Source organism: Protopterus annectens, chromosome 14.part0, assembly GCF_019279795.1.
Source record: "Protopterus annectens isolate FY-2018-M chromosome 14.part0, PAN1.0, whole genome shotgun sequence".
NCBI lineage: Eukaryota > Metazoa > Chordata > Ceratodontiformes > Protopteridae > Protopterus > Protopterus annectens.
Window position 1 is genome coordinate 713911831 of NC_056748.1, and position 21766 is coordinate 713933596.

At 38.3% G+C, this 21766-nt stretch overlaps 1 protein-coding gene across 8 annotated transcripts in view; it reads left to right on the forward strand.

Moving 5' to 3' along the window:
* The window catches only part of LOC122789190 (coiled-coil domain-containing protein 50-like), a 1862880-nt gene that overhangs the window by 1110734 nt on the left and 730380 nt on the right, over positions 1-21766 (forward strand). For all 8 annotated transcript variants that reach the window (XM_044056454.1, XM_044056452.1, XM_044056453.1 and 5 more), the window contains one exon: positions 10967-11069. In XM_044056454.1, the coding sequence (XP_043912389.1) occupies positions 10967-11069 (103 nt within the window). The remainder of the gene's footprint in view (positions 1-10966; positions 11070-21766) is intronic.

Below are 21766 nucleotides of genomic sequence, written 5' to 3' on the forward strand. Positions count from 1 at the left end.
GGACCACTGTTGCTGTATGCCACTCTTTGGGCACATATCCTGTAGTAAGGCTGAGATTGAACAGTAGTTTTATGTTTGGGTTTAGCTCTTCTTGGAGTTCATGTAGGACGAGCCGGGACACCATCTGGTCCCATTGATGCTGTGTTTTTGCTTTGGAGAGGCGGCTCTTACCTGAGCATCTGAGATGTTAGGGGCAGCACTCTGCTGGGATAGATATTTGCCCTTTTGGTGGGGAGGGCAGTTTGCTGAACCTGTCAGCTAGGATGTTGGCAATGTCTGTGGGTTCAGTGTATTTTTGTCATTTTGGACTAATTCTGAGCATATCTGGGAATTACCACCCAGGTTCCTAACATAACTAAAGAAAGCCTTGTGATTATCCTTAGTGTCCTGTGCAATTTTTCTCTTGAAGCTGGCCTTAGACAATTTTATGTGTGCCCGTAGTTTTGTTAATACTGATCAGTGATGCCTTCCCTTTTGGGATTTTGCTCTATCATTTAGTAGCTTCCTCCTTCTATTGTATAGTTTGTTTATGGCTGGGGTCCACCAGACAGGACATCTGCCTTTGGAGGATTGGGTCTTGGTTTTATTTGGGATCGCATGATCCATGCATTCCTGAAGGTGTTCATAGAATGCGTTTATAAAGGATTCTGCGGTCTGGGCCATATTTTCCACAGGCCGGGGCTTTGAAGGATTCCACCTCGGTTTTGAGGAGTGTGAAATTTGCTTTAGAGAAGTTTTTCACTGTGGTTTTCTGGGCAGGGGTGGGGTCAGGATGTGAATATCCAGTGAGATTAGTTTATGGTCTGATCTTACCAGTGAGGGATACACTTCTGGTCTGGAGCATAAAGTCCCCATGTTGGTGATGATCAGGTCCAGTATGTTTTCCCCTCTTGTGGGAGTGGTAACAAGTTGTTCCATAGCATTTGAGTTTATAAATTCTAGGAACCTTTGGGCTAGGGTGTTGGAGCTAGAGTAATGCTCCCAGTCTATGTTTGGGTAGTTGAAGTCACCCAATATAATGGTGTTTGGAGAGACCTTCATATTTTCCAGTGTTCTCAGGAAGGCCGAGTGGGGTTCCTGGGTTTGGGAGGGTGGTCTGTAGCAGGCTATAAACTGGAAGGCAGTTTTACCCACTGTTAGTTGCACATGGATAGTCTCTGATGCTTCGTGCTTTGCCACCAACCTGGAGGTGTGGTTATCTTTGATGAATATCGATACTCCCCCTCCTTTTGTGGTTCGGTCCAAGTTTTGGGGCCGAAAAGCATGGTATGAGGTATAACCTGGTAGTGCTGGGGTGCTCTTGGGAGCCCTGAATCAGGTTTCTGTTACTGCACAGATATCAATGTTCTCCATGCTAAGGAGAGTTTCGAGTGCATGCATCTTGAGGTTTAGACTTCTGGCATTGAGTAGCATTACACTTAGTTTCTTATCCCTTGTGATACCTATGGAGGTGGGTTTGTCTTTTGAGCCTTTCCTAAAAAAGGCACTATGGGGGTAGCAAGAGCCTTTGCCAATATCAGAAAGCCCAGGGGTGACAGGTGCAAGCCATCCCTAGCAAAGCATTGTGGCTTGTCGAGCATATCATCCCAAGCTGACAGGCATTGGATCCCCTTTGAATGACACCAGTACTTAAGCCAATTGTTGAAATTGATCATCTTGTCTTCATATTGTGGCATCATTCTTGGTGAGGGTAAGATGCTACTCAAGGTCAGGGTCATACCAGCCTGGGCTACATGCTCAGAGAGCTCCTTTATGTCTCTTTTCATGTAGTCCAGGGAGGTGCCTCAGCTCATTCACACCAGCATGGACAATGACTGAGTCATATTTGTACTTGCCTTGGAGTGACCTGAGTGCTTGTGTTATGTGGCGGATCCTAGCGCCCGACAGGCTGCTCACCGTGACCCTCTCCTTGTTCAGCCTGGTGAGCGGGACGTCAGTGTGCCTGACGATAGAGTCACCTATTACAAGTGTATCAGGTGTGTTGTTTAGTCTTAAGGGCTGTGACTGTTTGGCACACTGGCTTTGTGAGATATGTGTTGCACGTGTTTTGTTTTGGGGTAGCGGCTGCTTGGGTGTCTGCTTTGGAGGTCTCTGCTGCTTTGGCAGATCTTTATTTAGAGCCTCCGAGTATGTGTTTGTGTGATTATGTGTTTGGATTGCTGTCGTGGTAGGTCTACGTGAGACTGGAATTGTAGTGAGTGTGGTTTCCTTCTCCTCCTGACTGGTTATGCCAGTACTGAGTTGAGAGAGCTTAGCCTCCAGTTTGGCTATATGGTTGCATCTCTCACATGTGTTGGAATTTGTTGGGAGGAGGAGAGGGTTGTCTGTGTACATGAGGCAGTTGTAACATTGCCTCAAGATTCCCAGATTCACCAGCTGGACCGGAGAGGAGATTGACAACTGACCTTTGGACATGCTAGAATAATATTGGGAATTCCTTAATAATTGAAAACCAGGGCCAGTGGGGAGTGAGGGTGTAGTGCTTTTAATTTTTAGTGCTGACTTATATAATTGCTTTAGTGAGCAAGTGCCAGGTAACTTAAATGCAATGTGTTACAGGTAACTTAAATGCAAAAACGACAAAGAGTAACTTTCTTTCAAGTGAAACAAGGAAATAAGTACAGTAAGCAATGCAGATATCACTAGTGATCCACAGAAGCACTGAGAAGCTGCGTATTAGGTGGAATTAGCGTTCCAGGGAAATAACAAGCAAACAAACAACAAGCATATAAACAAAGCTAGATTCAGCAGGCCTGGATCTAGTCTATGCTACAGCAAACAAGGTGTACCAATTTCAGTAAGATACAGTTCAAATATTCAGGCACTATAAACCTTTAACCAGAAATTCCCAGCTCAGAAGGGCAGAGTCCAGCCTCTTCTCCCACAAGAGTGCAGACCACAAACCTTCTTAATGTAAAATAACTGGCCTGAAGCCCAAGTGCTTAAACCAGAACTAATAAACTTTAAGAATAACAGACACTGGGCTCTCAATCAGCAGTTCCCAACTTAGAAGGATGAAAGCTACCTGTCCTGCCACCACAGTGCATGCCATAAACCTTCCTAATGTAAAACAACTGGTCTGAAGCCCAAGTGCTTAATCCAAAAGACTTAGAATGGTAGCTACACTTTAATCAAGTTACTACCAAGCAGTAATAAATACAATTGAATACTTTAGAGAATGCCTGGATTAGTGCTCAAGTTACACAAACAAAGCTAGATCCAGTAGGCCCGAATCCAGTCTATGCCACAGCAAACAAGGCGCACCAACTTCAGTAAGAAGCAGTTCAGATATGCATGCACTATAAGCCTTCAACCAGAAATTCCCAGCTCAGAAGGGCAGAGTCCAGCCTCTCCTCCCACAAGAGTGCAGACCACGAACCCTCTTAATGTAAAATAACTGGCCTGAAAGCCCAAGTGCTTAAACCAGAATTAATACACTTTTAGAATAACAGACACTGAGCCCTCAATCAGCAGTTCCCAACCTAGAAGGATGTAAGCTACCTGTTCTGCCACTACAGTGCAGACCACAAACCCTCTCAGTGCAAAACAGCTGGTCTGAAGCCCATGTGTTTAAACCAAAAGGCTTAGAATGAGTTACACCAAGCAGTAATAAATACAATCGAGTACTTTTAAGATGATGCAAAAGTAAAAAAAGTAGGTAGAAATACAAGTACAGTAAAAGCAGATGAATTTTTTTTTTTTCTGAACAAGTGCTGAGATCAAAGAAACAGATTTGAGTGCTGAAACTAGAAGACTGGCAAGTTATAAGAAAAAAAAACTAAGCTAGAAGGCTTTCCTCCAACACAGAAGGGCTTGGGGGCTCAGAAGCCTACAAATAGTCTGTACCACTTAACAGGAAAGGCAAGAAGAAAGCTTAAAATTTATTTTTTTATTTTTTTTTTTTTCTGTTTCCCAGATGCTCTCTTTGTACACAGTAGGAGTGCCTGAAATCAGAATATGATCTCACTGCACTCAGTTGAGTGAGCAAATGAGATGGGCCCAGAAGGAGTATCCAAACACAAATTTACAAGAGGGGCTTTTTGTTTGTTTGTAATTATTGTGGAGCTTTCCCCCCAGGCCTCCGCTGAAAAAGGGTTTTCCTTCAGTCAGATTAACCCGGTCAACAAATGTCAAATAATAATAAAATAATACACACACACACACACACACACACACACACACACACACACACACACACACACACACACACACGTACGTATAACAGTAAAACTTTTTTAAATTCATTTTATCTTTTGCTGAATAAAGTGTCGTTTTCAGTGATAATCCGGGAACAAACATTTGTCCCTACATGGTATGAAAAATGAAATTGCAGACATCCAATTGGATGTTGTTAAAATATACTACTAATTGTATATTTCTACATAAATCTACATACTAATACCAGATTCAAGTCAGAAAAGATAACAAGATGCAAAAAGCTGTTAATATTTTGAAGCCAGAAAATGGAGTACTGATATCAGAGATGAGCACCTTGAAGCTCCTCTTTATGCATGCTGTGTTTTATGGGTAAAATTAGCATTGTTTCCTTTAACTTTACATTTAGCCTTATTGCACCATTTCTGTGCTGTCTTTAAAAGTGTGCAGTGATAAATGTTTATCTGTATATTGCAAAGGTATGTCACACACGGGTGTGTGTGCTGCAGGTATATACAGGGGGTAGTGAAAAAAATCTACTTTAGTAAAAACATGACTTCCACATTCATTGTTGCACTGATACCCCTTCACTTCAGATTTAGAGGTACAGTTGTCAAAGTAATAGCATGAATTCAGGCAGCACACCTGTCCATTATATTGGTCAACTTGTATGTTTAGACATAAAACCAAGGAAAACAACCAAATGACTGGAACTTATAGGAATGGGGGTGGGGCTAGCTCTGAGTTTATTTACAATTTTAAATAAATAATTGAAGAGGGTGAAGGAGAGAGTGTTTTCAAATGCAACTCCCTGAATAACATCCTGTGTGGACATCAGGGATTCATGCAGAGTATAGAAGCAAGTGTTGGGGTGGGATATGGTCCATTTAGGGGTTGTTGTATAACTCTTTAATCTCTCTACCCTACTGTATGCCTTCCAGTTCATCAATGTGAATTTTCTCGGGGTGGTGGGGCAGGGTTAAGGTTGGAGTTAAAAAAATCCCTGACCCATCTGGATATGGTAAGCATGTCCACAACTCCCACACTGCAGACTTCTATTCCCACACTCTTTGAAAGTGTTATCACTTTAACTTCAACTCCCCTTGACAAGAATTTGGGTAAATGAACTGACCAAAGAGGAACAGTTTTAGCTGATTCAAGTTTAGAAAGGCAGTGCAGTACATGTAGGAGTGTTAATGCATACAAATCTACAAATAAAAATCAACATACAAACATGTATGTAAACATTTATGTACAGCACTGCCTGAAAGACAAAAGTACAGGTACACCTCTTAACTGTTATGATTTGGACCTAGCACTAGGATTTTGACCCTCACATTTAACCTTGATCCTCTTAGATGTACTGATTTACTCATAAGATCAGACCTATTTATGGATTCATGCCTTAGTAACTAAATTAGAACAAAGATTCTGTAACTGAATACAGCCGAGATGAGTATACAAAGAACTTATGTTGTATAAAAAAAATTTAAAAAAAAGTCCTCTTTCTGATCTTCTGCTAATGCTATGAGTACAGCAAGGGGGGGGGGGGGTGATCTCTCAAAACTGAGAAAATAAACTGTTTTGAAGGGAATGTAAGTCCATGAGTTAAAACAGAATCAGAAAATACCTAATCACATTATAATATTTTTGTGTGTAAACTGTGATAAAACATAAATATAAAGAAATATGTAAACAAAAACATTACTTAAGCATCTTTAAACAGTGCTATACAATAAACCTGTAGTTTAAGAATTTCATAATTGCAAGACATTCTCATATCCATTTAAACTGTGTTAGTGCAGGTTGTCCCAAAGTAATAGCATTTTTAACACAAGCATGTTCTAAACGCAAGCATGTTTTAAATGTCATAGAAAAGTGAGGCTTAGTAAATGTGCACAGAAGTTTATTGCTACTATGTTAAGAACTGGTTCCATCATATATATATATTTTGCATTAACATTGGATTGCAGATTACTTTCCCGCAGTTGCTAAGTACTTTTCACATCTTCAGTTTGCTGATAAGATACCAGAGTCAGGCACTGAAAATTGAAACTTATGCAGCACTGACAGCAGGCAAAAAAGAAAGCTGCAACAAACTATCAGAAAAAAATCTATTTTTAAAAAGAAGAGAAGACAACCCAGAGAATAACAATAAAAACGACACTGTAATAGGCAACAATTTGGTAACTGTTCTGAGTTTTGTACTTTTGATATAGAAGGCATTCATCACTCAGTGTAGTTGCACTAATCATATAATATTGTGTTAACTGATGTCATTTAGTGTTCTTATGGAGTCAAAAATTAGAGAAAAATCTCAAAAGTATTTCTTCCTGCAGGGTTTGAATCTGACAGACTTTCTTATAGCATCATAGCCAGTGTACAGCTCTAATTCTGTCAAGGTGTAAAAATCAAAAATTCCATTACTGTTGCTACTTATGAGGTATGCACAAGACAGCAGCACCTGTGTAACTCCATGTTAGCAACCGGGGTTACTGCATCATTTGCTGTCACAAAACCAGACACCTTCTCAGTTTGCTGCTGCTTTCCTGTTTTACTTTCTGTACCTGTTGCATTATCTGCTGGCACATCACCTAGTTCCTTTTTCACATAACTTTGAGTGATCAGGATGGTAATCTGTCATCTCACCCCATGAAACAGCAGAACTGTTACGTGGATCATCCTGCCAGATTATTTTTAACAGAACATCATCTGTAAACTCTCCTGAAAAAAAACGTTCTGTTATCCTCACCACACCACACTACTTCAACAGACTCATTTGCTTCCTTCTCCATGGAGACAGCTAAGAGCTGCTCATTTGTAACATCCACCACATAGAAATCTTTGTTCACATTCTGAAGCTCTATATTGAACAATTTTTTCTTCAAATATTCATTTTCCAACTCCCAAACTATCCACAGCCTTTTCCCCTCCTCCGTGCTGCTGCTTTCCTTAGATGTCTTTCTGGTTGTCGTAGGAACTATCCAGCACCATCTAGCAGCTCCAAAGAGTAGTGGTAGTTTAGTGATGCCCTGACCAAATTCCCCGAGTAGTGTAAATACAGTCATGGGTCTCCCCTGAAAAGAGCACACTATCGTAATGGAATTAACTTGGTGAACAAAGGATAAATAAAGGAAAATAGAGAATGGATATAGATAACTTTGAATGTAACTGTTAGGCCTAACTCTGGATCTAAGTGCAGCTGTACCTGAAATCTCAGCTGGAATGAAATGCTTAGCAGGGTCATAGCCTGCCCCTAACTCTAGGTTAAGTCTGAGCTCTAACCCTAATGCAGCCATGCAAAAAGAAGCTCAACTTTTTAATAATAAGAAAAAAAAACACTACTACATTTTCTGGGTTGTTACTAGGGGACTATTTAGCAGCCTAACTCAAATTCCCAGTTATTCCAGTCACTGTCTAATTAAGTGACTTACTCAAGGTCACACAGTAGGCAAATGTGGCAGAAGGACTCCAACCTTGTACCATAGAAATTACACTATGCACCACCTGCTTGACAAAAAAAAAATCTTAAACATTACAATGTCAAGTCTTTCTTTCTGGCATTTTAGAGCCAGAGATTTGGACCCCACTCTCTGCAAAATCCACACCAGCTCATAGAATATTATCAATTATACAACAACCCCCCACTAATATTCTAAAACGTGCACGCTGATTGGTCAGCGTGCATATTGTACATCAGAGTTAAACTAATGGAAAAAGGTCCAGTCGCCCAGACTTTTTCCATTAGTATAACTTTTTTTAAAGCAACGGAGAACACAAGATCTCTGTTGCTTTTTACACACTGTCTCGCTATGTTAAACGAGTTTAACATAGCGAGACAGCTTTAAAAATAGTAACGGAGATCTTCCTATCTCTGTTGCATTTTTTTAAAGGTGTCTGGCTATGTTAAATGGGTTTAACATAGCGAGACAGCTTTAAAAAAAGCAAAGGAGATTCTCCGTTGCTTTTTTTAAAGCTGTCTCGCTATGTTAAACTCCTTTAACATAGTGAGACACTTTGTAAAAAGCAACGGCGATCTTGCTTTCTCTGTTGCTTTTGCCCACAGCTCTGATGTACTGCTTAAGCATACGCATGCGCAGTACATCAGAACTGCCGCAGAATACCAGACAGCTGTGGAAGGGCAGCAAGGAGGCATTATACAATGCCATTATTTAAGAAAAGTAATTATTTTTTCTTAAATAATGTCATTGTTAATACAATAACCACTTCTGGGTGTGGGTAATGCTGGATTTACCCACAGTTGTCTTTGTTTGGCCACTCGGGCTTTGCCCTCATGACCAAACCACACCAACCATGGGTAATTTCAGCATTACCCACACCCAGGCGTGGGTTATTGCTATAGTAACTCCCTGGCCTTTACTTCCCTTGAGTGATGTCAGATCAGAGCTACATCCATTTTTTCCATTTATATATTTCTCATTCATATCAGACATTTTCATTGCCACAGTAGGTATAGATTGAACTTGGTAGAGCAGGTAGAATGTGCAGGTGTGTGCCATATTATGCAGGTATATCCAGGGGTGGTTCATAAAGATCTCAGCGGCCCTTGCCTTGCTTGCAGAGTGGGCTTCAACAGCATGTTGTTATAATTAAGTAATTATGTAACTTGTTGCATTCCATTGTTGATTCTCTTTGACATTACTGTGTTGGGGGTGGGGCAGGGATAGTTTACTCCCCATCTGGATTTGCCTTTGCATCCTTATAGTAAAAATGTACTTTTTGCACAGTTATCATGTCATTAACTGATGATGTGTTGCTGGAAATCGCATCACTCTTTCTCAGGCACTGGGTTCAGAGATGATGTTTACAGTGATGCAGTATGTCTGAAGTTGCACCCGCGTAATTCCTGCCAGTACTCCATGATTTACATGTTTCTAAACTGCGCTGTGTATCTATAGTTGCATACCTATTGTCTCTCTGGACTCCTCCAGGAATGGAGTAGTATATAACAATAATGCAGGAAGTTAAGATGTTACTATGAACTGTGTAGGACTGCAGTAAATCGTTTAGACTGTACAGCAGCTGTACATAATTACAGATCATGTTTATAATTGCACTGTAAGTGAATTAATAAAAGTTGAGTAATTTGCTAGTAAAGACTGTGGAAAGCAATCCCAGAACTACAGAATTATACTCATTAGTATCTCATACTGGGTGGTAGGTTTGCATAATGGTTAAGGTGTTTACCTTTCAGACACAAGTTGCAGGGTTTGATTTTCACATGGGGTAATTGGCTAGGCTTAAAATGGCCCACAAGGGCAGTTAGCCTAGTACTAACCTATGAACCTTAATCCACTCCTAAACCACCACGGGTAGAATACAGTTAAACACTGTATCTTACTACCACAGGTAGAGAACACAGTTAAACACTGTTTCATATTGCATGTGATGGATTATAGTTAATGAACTGTGTTATGAGCTGTTATCTGGAGGGATATCATGAACAGACATAAGATGATTTTTGTCTATCTCGTTTACCAATATTGGAATATATGAGTTAGTATGACAAATTGCAGGGGCTTGGATTGATTTTATGACAAGAATGAGGTTTGTGGGATTACATTAACACAAACGGATAGACTTTCTACATGCCAACTGTCTGTATGCCTTCAGTGGCTGATGTCTGAGAAGAGACATTACAAGCTGTAACTGAGCATGCCCCCACGACTGAGAACATATTTCCAACAGTGTGTTTATAGTGTGGGGCAGTTAATGTAATTACAAGAGGAAACAGAGGATTTCATTTTTTTATTTTTATTTTTTTGCAAATAATATGAGAAGACTGCTAAACTGTGGAAAATAATTTAAGTCATGGTGATAAATGTTTTGCGTTTGATGCATTAAATGGTGAATTGCTTGAGACTGTGTGTAAGGTGATTATAGTTCTTTTAAACTGTGAGTTTTAGTACTACAGGCAAGCATTCCCTTGTACATAACTTTTACTTTTTCTAACAATGAAAAATGTAAAATGGTACATTTTCCAATAGTGTTTGATAGTAGTCGCTGACACACCTTTTTATTATAAGAAGTGTCAGGTTGCCTAACACTGTTCTATCCATGGCTGTGTTATTTCTGATTCTGTGTCCCAGCTTTTCAGGGATTTTTTAACCATTTGTTAAATGAGTGGGCCTACTATGCACAGTTCCTCATTCCAGGGCCGATCTCTGAGCTCTGTCTAGTTTAGGTGACTTACTCAGATGTGCTGTTTTCTAAGTGGAGTTTGGGTGACTCAAACCCATAACTACATGATGAAATTGATCTGTAGCACATGCCTGTGCTGTACTGTAGCATTGTTTGTACGTCTGCCTCCGTGAACATACTTTAAGTGCAAAAAATGGTTTAGTGTTTTTTCCTTGATGTTCCTTTGCTTGATGAACTCCTGTTCTCAAGTACCAAAGTATTGGATGTCTGATGCTGCTTTGATGTTTAAAGTGTTTTGTCTGACATTGGTTCACATGTCAAGCAGTAAAAGTTTCTAACATTGTACCTTAGCACATCAGAATTAGAGTACCTCTGTGGAACACTGACTTCATGTGATAGAAATTTATGTATGAAGATGAGAATTGTGACGGCTGGAATTTATTCTTTTACTTTGTCATTTGTGGTCATTAACGTTATAAGGCTGGGATTAGTAGTCCTATTAAGAGGAATTTGTACATCGGATTGGTACTGCCATAGTAAAGTGACTAAAAATCTGTTACAAAGGAATGAAGTAATTTTAAGTGTCAAATAGCATGTCATTTTGCTTTTTTTTTTTTAATTTGTTAAAGTGTTTTTGGTCTTCCAACAGGAAATAGCCAGGAGATTACAGGAGGAGGAGGAACGTGAGCAACAGAGGCTTCAGATCCAGGCCCGGAGACTTGGAGATGGTGAAAGTCCAGTAAGGGACAGAGGTATTTATTTCACTTCTCACTTTTCACCAAATCTAAGGGAGTGGTAAAATTTCAGCAGTCTCCTTTTATAGCTATAATTTCTGGCCTGCGTTGCTATCTGTTTTATTATTTTTTTAAATTTTATATTTATTAACCAGATAACCCCACTGGACTCAACTGTCCATTTTGAAGTGTGATCCAGGAGCACTGTTTGGTTAAGTGACTTGCTCAGACTTAAGACAGCATGCAGATGGAGGTGAAAGGAATCAATGCTGTACCATGGGCTAAAGGAAACTGCTTGTAAACAGCTCGGAGCCTTAATCCTCTGTGACTGTCTGATGTACAGTTATTTATTTTATTTATTTATTTATTTATTTCAGTTTGGTGACCGGGGAGGTCCACTGGGCTCGAGAGCCCATTTTCAGTGGAGGCCCAGGGAGAAAAGCTCCACATAACTAGTTACATAATAGTTTTTACATTGTTAAGTTGCGAAGATTTGCAAGTTACATAAACATATAGCAATTCTTCACATTGATAAGTTACATATCGTATTGAAATAGCACATGAAAGAAATTCTTTTACACTGCAAAACAAGTTGCATAAACATATAAAAATATTTTACATTGCTAAGTTGTGTATCAAATTGAGATATCACACAAAAGATTCTTTTACATGTCACAGGGGTTTTGGACCAATTTTGTTTGGATAGGTTTATAAGTAACTACTTGGTATGCAGTCAATGAGACCATTAATAAGCCTAGCCCAGTTTCACAATCATCTTTGAGCATTGTCTGGTTACTTGACTTGCTGTAAGTAGACAACAGGCAAATGTAGGTGGAGGGAATCAAACTCTGGTCTACAGGAAACGGTTGTCAATAGCTCATAGCCTCAGTTCTCTGAGTTAACTACTGGATTTAAAAAAGGTAACTTTAACTTTCTGAGTTACAGATGTTGTTTTTATTTTCTTTTTGTTCGTAATAATATCAGTGTAGTTAATACAAAACCTTCCTGCCGAAGCACAAGTTGTTGATGTTAGAGCACAAAATTTTAGTGAAAATATGACTTATATGGGCTCCATAGTTGCCACAGGTGAGAAGCTTTGTTTTCATACTTGCTCTGATGTCAGAGATGTCTGTTAACACTTAGTGTTGGTAGTGAATGTTTTGAACCTCTCATAAAATTTACATTTCATGTGTATTTTCTCTGATACCTTTTCTTTAAATTGAGAACTAGGTATAATTGAGCAGTACATACATTTTTCTTGTGATCATAATTCTGACTCAGTCTTGTGTAAAGATTTTACTAGCATTCAAAAATGCTTTTATCAGAAAGAAAAGTAACTCACAAGGGAGTGGATTGATCAGTGATGAGGGTAGTAACCCAGTTTAAACTGTTTACCATGTCAGTGACCACAGCCCTACATTGTTACATTATCCCTTACAGTCATGGGGTGGTGCGCGTGTGTGTGCGTGTGTGCGTGCATGCATGCGTGTGTGTGTGTGTGTGTGTGTGTGTGTGTGTGTGTGTGTGCTACTGTTTTTGTGAAATAAGGAGAATTAAAGGGTCATAACCCATTGTCACCCAACATTGGAAAGATCAGCTAGGTATCTGTCATTTAAATAATGCATTAATGCTGCCAGACTGGTGTTAATGTATTTATCTTTTCAATGTTTCAAGTACAGTAGCTACATTTGTGTGTGTTTTGGTTACGAAGAGCTGATTTACCAAGGATGAAACTTGTCTGAAGCAAAGAAGAAATAGTAGTTCATGAAAAGATCCTGACCACGACCTTACCGCAGGAGTTTCAGAATGAGGTTAATGAGGTTAAGCAGAGGAGGGTAATATAGCAATAGTTAAGATAAAAAAAACTCCAGTTGTTGAAGTTGGAAGTGACGACGACAAAATCTTTACTGAACTCAGTGCTCAGTTGTAAACAGCGTGGAGGTCAGTTATTCGTAGTTTTATTACTGAGATGGGAAATGCCCAGAGTGTGACGTTTTTGTGTGACGTTTTTTGTCTCTTTAGTCATTTCTGGATTGCCTAAATCAAAAATGAAACACAGCTGAGCTTCTTGCTATCTTAACAATTTTGTTATAAGGATTTCAGAGCTTGGAGCTGTATTTTGGCTGACTGTAGAGTCGTTTAGCTAAACTTGAGCTGAGCTTAATTACTACGCTATGACAGAACAGACACTGAGTTGTAAAGATCATGGTGGAGCAGTAGTAAATGCAACTTCCTCTCTACATCAGTGCACTGTGTGACTGTAGCTCTTAAATTCTGTCTGTGCGATTTGCCTAGTCTCCCTTATGTGCAGATGTTTGACCAGAGACGTGGCTCTTTCTTCTTGCACCCAGAGACAGTTCTCGATGTAGCATCCCACCCCCTCAGCTTTCAAGTGAAGAGCAAAAAGAAAGGACTTCATCTTTCACCGTAGCAAGTCAAAAAGTATATTTGTGCCAATTGCCTTACTACAGAGCCAGACCAATGCCCCCTCAGCTCTTCAGGTAAAGCCGATTGCAGCCAGATGCACACACTACCAGCTCAAAAAAAAAAAAAAAAAAGAGAACAACTTCTTATTTTAAACTGTAACAAACACAGTTTAGCTAAACACAGACAAAGAGCTGAAGTGTGTGTCTGTAATGACATTCAGAAATGCTGGAACAGAAAGAAAAGAATGCAGGAGCTGACTTCTCGATTTTGTCATATAACACTTTGCACCCCCTTTGCCCCACTGTTACTACACTTCTGTCTGTGCATGGGTGTGTGGGTATATATATATATATATATATATATATATATATATATGTGTGTGTGTGTATATATATATATATATATATATATATATATATATATATATATATATATATATATATATATATATATATATGAAATGGGTCTACTTGATATGGCCGACATTTCAAAATGTTGAAAACCATATGGCCGAGATCATATGATCGACATTCGAAATGTTAACCATACAAAAAAATAAATAAATAACAAAATCTTACCTTCACACTCCACCCCACACAACCCCCGGAACTTAAATATACTAACTCCGAGATCACACTGCAGTGTGGAAGATGGAAATCTTTCCATTCCTCACTGTTTGGAGATGCCGGTTCCGCATGGTCGACATTTAGAATGTCGATCATATGGTCTTGGCCATATGGTCTTCGACAATCTGAAATGTCGGCCATGTGAAGGGGGGACCCATATATGTATATATATATATATATATATATATATATATATATATATATATATATATATATATATATATGGGTTCATATGAGATAAACGACACGTTGCTCCATCGACAGCCGGTAGATGGACGTCAATTAACCAAAACGTCAAAACAACGAAAACTAACATAAACGAAACTCACTCAACCGACAAGTCTAAACTACATACTAGCACTAAACAACACATACCTGCAAAGTACAATCACAACCACAGACACACATACACAACTACAAGTTGCTCGCGCTACTACCTACGATATACACCTCATACACTCCACACCACAACAACAATAATTAAAAAAACAAAACGAATCCCCACTCCAAACACCACACACACAACACAAGCAAACCAAACTCCTACCAAAGCAACACTAAACCTGACATACACACCTATCGACAACCCTGACCCAAACCCTAACCCTAAGGTCCGTCACTCTCGCACACTCACCTAACCCGGCCCTAACCCTAACTCACTTAACCCACCCCAAACCCAAAAGATATCACTACTACACACTTACCCGAGCCCTAACCCTAACTCACTTAACCCACCCCATCCCCACAGACCGTGAACATCGCACACTTACCTTACTCGCACCCTAACGTCCGTCACTACTGCATACATACACATCCCTTACACATTTCGCTTACCTCCGCGTCGGTGTCGGTTGACTGACTTTCGTTGATTTCAGTTTTCGTTCCTTTGACGTTTCCGCGTCGGTGTCGGTTAACTGACGTTCGTTTCTTTCAGTTTTCTTTCCTTTGACGTTTCGGTTAATTGACGTCCATCTACCGGCTGTCGATGGAACAATGTGTCGTTTATCTCATAGGAACCCATATATATATATATATATATATATATATATATATATATATGTGTGTGTGTGTCTGTGTGTGTATAGTATTACAGATCAAACTAATATTTAGTCAAATAGCACTACAGCCTACAGCAAAAAAAAAAAAGAAAGAAAAAAAATCTGATTATTATTGAATTTTCCTGTAGCATCTAAAACATTCTCACTAGTGGAGGAAAAAAAACATGGCATGCACAGAGTTGGCATACATCTCATGCACAGTTGTTATACTAAGATTAAAGCTTGTGAATACAGAAAAGAAATGTATATCTGACTTACATATATGGCATACACAGTATTTATTATACACAAGAGAAATACTTCTCAGGACATGACATTATTGTAACTGGTAAGGGATACTTGACATTTTTCTATACACGTAATCTGTTAACAGTCCAGTTTGAATGCAAAATCATGTGTTGTATTCATTCACGAGTCAAACACAGTTGCAGAGCCCTTTTTTCTGAGTTTAGGTAAATGACAACCTGCCAGCACTTTGAAACCTAAATAAAGGCAAGGCTTTGCAGAATGACAGCAGAGTTGCATTGAGTTTGCGGAAAATGTACTAAAACAAGTGTTTGACTCTGTTGGATGGTAATAAGATTAAAGAATGAGTGTTGTGTCATCCTGTCTAAACATCCCTTTACGTTAAATTAAATGGAGATTATGTACCACTACTTACTACTGTTTATATATTTACAAAGAAAAATAATTCCTCTGGGTTGGGAAGGCTAATGTTTAGGGGAATGGTTACATAGAAGACAGCATGACCATTTATGTGAGTCTCTCTGGTATTTCACACAAGTTTTTTTTTTGTGTGTTTTTCTAAAAGTAGTACATTTTGTCATTTTCTTCAGTTTTGCGGGTAGTTTGTACTGGTTTGATGGAACTAGTGTGCTTAAACATATTTCGCCCCCGCAGTGTGTTTAAAAGGAAGCCTTATGTGTGTTGCAGCTGTCCTTTCTTAGCTCCTGAATGAGTAGGAGAAGTTATTTTGTAAGTTCAATGAACAGAAGCTGTTATTACTTAGATTTTTTTAAAGCTGACAGGATAAAACAAAGATGGAGTAAGCTATTACCAGTAACTGGTTACCTTTTTGTAGGGGTATACGGCAGTGTTCATATTGTATAGAGAAGTTGATGAATCTGTGCATAGCACTAATTGTTAATGTAGACAGCATACCTTTTAACATTTAAGCACAATAAATTTGGCCAAAGTGAAAATAATGGGAGATAAAGGCACAAAACCAGAGGTAAATTTTAAATACTGTTCTTATAAATTTAGAAAGTTGCTAGAGTAAAAGGTTTTGTGTTAACATGCATTTACTGAAGCATATGAAATGTGAAATACAAATTTATGTCATTATTTGGTGATATCAATTTTCAGTGCTTTGCTGGAAAGGTACAAATGTTACGAGGAACAGACCAAAGTATGAGCAAAAATCTGGGCCTTCTCTGAAAATCTGGGCAGTTAAGAGGTATGGTAGGCAGCGACTATGAACATACTGATATTTATCTATAACTCACTAGGAGGTATGTCTAAATGTAGATTTTATATATATATATATATATATATATATATATATATATATATATCTATCTATCTGTCTATCTATATTTACACACACACACACACACACACACACACACACACACACACACACACACACACACACACACACACACGTGTGCTGCTGTGTAGTACACAGACACATTCCACAGCAACACATGCTTGTGTGTGTCTCTCTCTCTCCATATCTATATATATATATATATATATATATATATATATATATATATATATATGGATTTACCTCACTTCGTCGAAATCGCATATTATCAAATCTCACTTTTCGACACTCAAAATATCGAACTCCCAGTTCATCGATGCAATAGAACTATGAAGATCTTCCCAGGGCAAGTAACCACTTACCCAAAAAGCAACAAAAGCCAAACTGCACCAGCCGTAACCCACCAAGGTGTGGGAGGCTGTGCCCCCCCCCCCAACTAAATATACCAACTCCAACGTTGTACTACACTTGGAAAAAGGGCAAAGTTCACCAGTTAGCACAACAGGTTAATTACCCTGGGAAGATCTTCATAGTTCCACTGCTGTGATGAAATGGGAGTTCAATATTTTGAATGTTGACAAAGTGAGATTTAATAATATGCGATTTCGACAAAGTCAGGCAGTCCCATATATATATATATGTATATATAATTTCAGAACATCGAACCTCTGATCGTGAAAGACCAGAGGATCGAAGTGCTGAAATATTGAACCTTGTGAATGAAGATCACCGTATAGTGTGGAAAGGGAACTTTACCATTCTGTTCACAGTACTGCGATCTCAGAGTTGGTATATTTAAGTTGCAGGGGGTGTAGGAGTGTACAGGGAGCTTTTCACTTTATAGTTCTTTTTTTGTAGGGTTCGATATTCTGAAATTTTGATCCGTCTTAGTGAATATATATATGTGTGTGTATGTATGTATATATATATATATATATATATATATATGGGTCCCTATCTATTCACCGACAATTCATTTCACTGAAACTCATTTTGTCGACAGTTCATTTTGTTGGGTGGGGCTTACTTACACCAGGGGGGGGGCCCCCCCCCCACACCCCCCTATATATCAACTGCACAACATTGGGGAAGGGGCAATATCTTCTGTCGCATTAAAATGAACTGTCTTAAAATGAGTGTCAGTGAAATGAATTGTCGGTGAATAGTTAGGATCCCATATATATATATATATATATATATATATATATATATATATATATATGTACACATACATGGTGTGTAATGTGTGTGTATTATAAAAATGTTTTTTATAAATATATATATCTAGAGAGAGAGTGAGAGAGAGAGGTCTACCTGATATTAATGAAAGATCACCCAAAATTTAAATTTGTGAGACGAGATCGCCGAAGCTTTATTTTAACGAACACCCTGATTAGCGAAGTTGTACTGTGGGGAAACTAACCATTTCATCACTTTGGTGAACTTTGCCCTTTTCCCCAGTATAGTGCGATCTCAGAGTTGGTATATTTAGTTGGGGGAGTGTGGTAGACGAAACACCCCACTTGGGTAGGTTTGATTTGCTTTGGTTTGTTCTTTTGTTTGTGGTGGCCAAGTGGTTAGTTTCCCAGAGTACAACTTCGGTAATCTGGGCTTTCATTAAAGTAATGTTTCAGCGACCTCGTCTCACAGATTTAAATTTCGGGTAGGTGATCTTTTGGTAATACAAAGGGGATCAATATATATATACATATATATATATATATATATATATATATATATATATATATATATATATAAACATGGATCCTTATCAGATTATCAAGTTTTTAGGAACTTGAAACCCATATGTTTGAGACCATATGATCGAGTTTCCAAAAATATGAACATCCAAAAAAAAAAACCCACAAAAATCTGTTTTTGTAAGGGGGGGCAAGCCCCTTTGTACCCCCACACCCCCCTGCAAATATACCAACTCTGAGATCATGATACAGTTTGGAAAAGGGTAAATTTCCTGTTCTACACTGTACTGCAATTTCCATTTAAAACCTTTGAATTTTCGGAAACTGGATCATATGCTCTTGACCATATGATTTTCGTAGGCTCATAGGTTCATAGATTAGTAGTAGGCTAACTGCCCTTATGGACCATTTTAAGCCTAGCTAATTACCCCATATGAGAATCAAACCCTGCACCTTGACTCTGTAAAGTAAACATCTTAGCCATTATGCCAGCGTATGTATGCAAGAATTGTAGGAGGGGTGCTGGTATTAAAACATGCTGTGCACAAATGACAAGTAATACAGACATTAAGTAATAACACACAGTTCATTACTACAGTCTTTACCCCTTCCTACTCAATTCATCCCATTTTGCTTCATCCATGTTGTTTGTCACCCAAGGCACTCACTGTTTAAATAAGGGACTCCATGTGCTTTTCATCATGCTGTTCAAGCCAGTACTTCAGTTTATTGTTCTCTTATAATCACCCAAATCTTGTTTGCAGAGCTTCTGGATATGTAAACTTTAGTGGTATTATACAACATTATTGGTTTTATTCACATTCTTTAATTTTTAAATACTGAAATGTACTTTTTTGTAATTTCTGTAAGTATTGTGTATTAGAATGCAGAGTTATTTAAAGCATAGCTCTCTGTCATCAGTATGTGTTATTTTATTTTACAGTTGTTAACTGGGAAGGTCCGACTGGACAGAGGTCCGTTTAAAGCGGAGGCCTGTATAACAAGGGAAGAATGTATAACTAGTTATATAAACAACAGACATATGTAGCTACAATGTAACATATACAGAGTTTTACAAATACAGTTATATAAACAACAGATAAGACATATACAGCTACAATGGACTATATACAGAGTTGTACCACTTAATTACATTTTCCATCATAAGCATCCATTACACATATTGAGATCAACTTTCACTATGATTAGTTAACAGAGAGAGGTTATGTAATGTATTTTCATTTAAGTAAATATCATAGAGTACTAAATTTAGACCCCAAAAGTGGGGTTTCATGCACCAATTTTATAATAAGACATACTTGAGGACTGTGAAGTTACTGTGCAGATAAGAAATTTAGTGAGTCAAGGGAGATTGTGATGGAAGGTATAGAGTGGATTTCTGAGTGAGAAGTATAGTGAAAACTATTAGGGCTAGTACATGTGCACAGTTTTGAGTTCAGTAAGTGTGATTTGAGTGTTTTTAAACAACAAGGTTGTTTGTACTTGACCTTGTATCAGTAGGCAGTGAGTTCCATAATTTGGCTATACCAGCGGAGTATAGGGAATCTCCTGCGGAGTTGTTGACTTTGGTTACAGCTAATAATGATTTATTACTTGAGGGTAAGGAGCATTTGTTAGTATGGGAAGTAATATGTTTGCATCTGGTTGGTTAAGAAGTGCATATGCTGTAGTAAATTGGCTATATATTAAGAGATTAGGTAGTTTGAGCCAATTTAATTCTTTGAGTGCTAAGCAATGGTGAGATCTATAGTTGTGGTCTGTTGCAAGTTTGGTGATTTTATTGTCGCGCTATCTAATTTTGCTACTTCAGATTTTTTTATGTTAATGAGGATGGATGAAGCATATAGAAGTGCTAAGATCAGATGGGTTCTAGCAATAGTGGCTTTTGTGCTTTTGATTAGCTGCTGCTTATTTTTGTAGACAGCACCAAGTTTTTATGCACTTTTTTTTTTATAACCATTTGGGCTATTTGAAGATCAAATTTCATGGCGTTTTCAATAGAAACACCTAGAAGTTTTGTCTGGGATACAGGAGTAATGATAGTCTGGTTTGCAGATGTGATGGAAAAAGCTGTGGTGAGTTTGGTCTTGTCGGGTTTAAAATGAGTTGGGCCTCTGTTAGCCAGGTTTCAATGTCAGATGAGGATTCTTGTATTAGTTGTAAGTGTTCCAGAAATGATGCAGCACATATTAATGTGGAGTCATTGATATTGGACAAGGGAGGCATGCATTGTAGCAGTGTACAAATTATTGGTGAAAAGGGTGAATAGTAGTGGTCTTAGAATGGAGCCTTCTGGGATTCCTAGATTAACGGGTAGCAGTGGAAATATGTTTTGATGCCATTTTGCTGCCTGTTAGTGCCATTAGATGTTCTTTGAACCAAGTAATTGTTGAGGGACTAAGGTTAAGTTCTGAGAGTACCTTTGAAAGTTTGTTGTGGAGACCTTATCAAATGTGAATTATTTATCGAATTGCGTAGCTATAGGACTTATCTTGTCTGTGGTTGTAGGGGTTGGAGTGTTGGTGTTTCCAAGTTGTAGACCTTTGTTAATAGCAGTCCAGAACTTCTGCAGATTATTTTTGTGTTTAACTTGAATATCATGATAGCAACTAATCTTGTCATGATTGATTTGTTTTTTAGTTTTATCTCTGAGTTCCTGATAAGCTTGTTAGATGCCATGTTAGATGCCATGCTTTTTCTCTCTGTTTTAACAATGATCTGGTTTCTTTGGATAACCATTGGGCATAATTTGCTTTGATTATGATTGTTCTTGGTGGGGCTAATTTGTTCAGGATGTTTAGGAAATTACAGTAAAGTAAAGTAAAATTCACATTTGCAAGGTTTTTGTGCTAGTATACAGCTCAGCAAGTTCCTGCCTGGTGCCCTGCAAAGTTCTACAGCAGCAGAGGGGCAAAAGAGAGACTTTGGAGTGATTAAGTATCATTTTTCTGCATTTTCTTGCAGCCTTTAGCTGATTCCGCCTAAAACGCTGATTTTCTAGAGTTTCTGTGATTTAAAAAGATTGTTTCAGCTACATATTGTACTTATTTTACTGCCTGCATTTTAACAAAGTCATTTTTGTGTTTAAATTACCTGTTTAACTGTTGTAGGCTACACACATGTGTGATAGCCATTTCTGTACATTTGAAGTGTTTTTTTTTTTATTGTATCCGCTTTATTTTCTGAAAAAAAAAAAATTATATACTTGTTTTCCATCTTTCTAAGCTAGTATAGTCCAGTTTTCAGGTTAGTGCTGAATTCAGGGCTGTGTTACAAGTTTCTGTGTTTGCCCATACCTTACTTGGATAGAAGGAAGTTTCTCTGTTCACTGTGA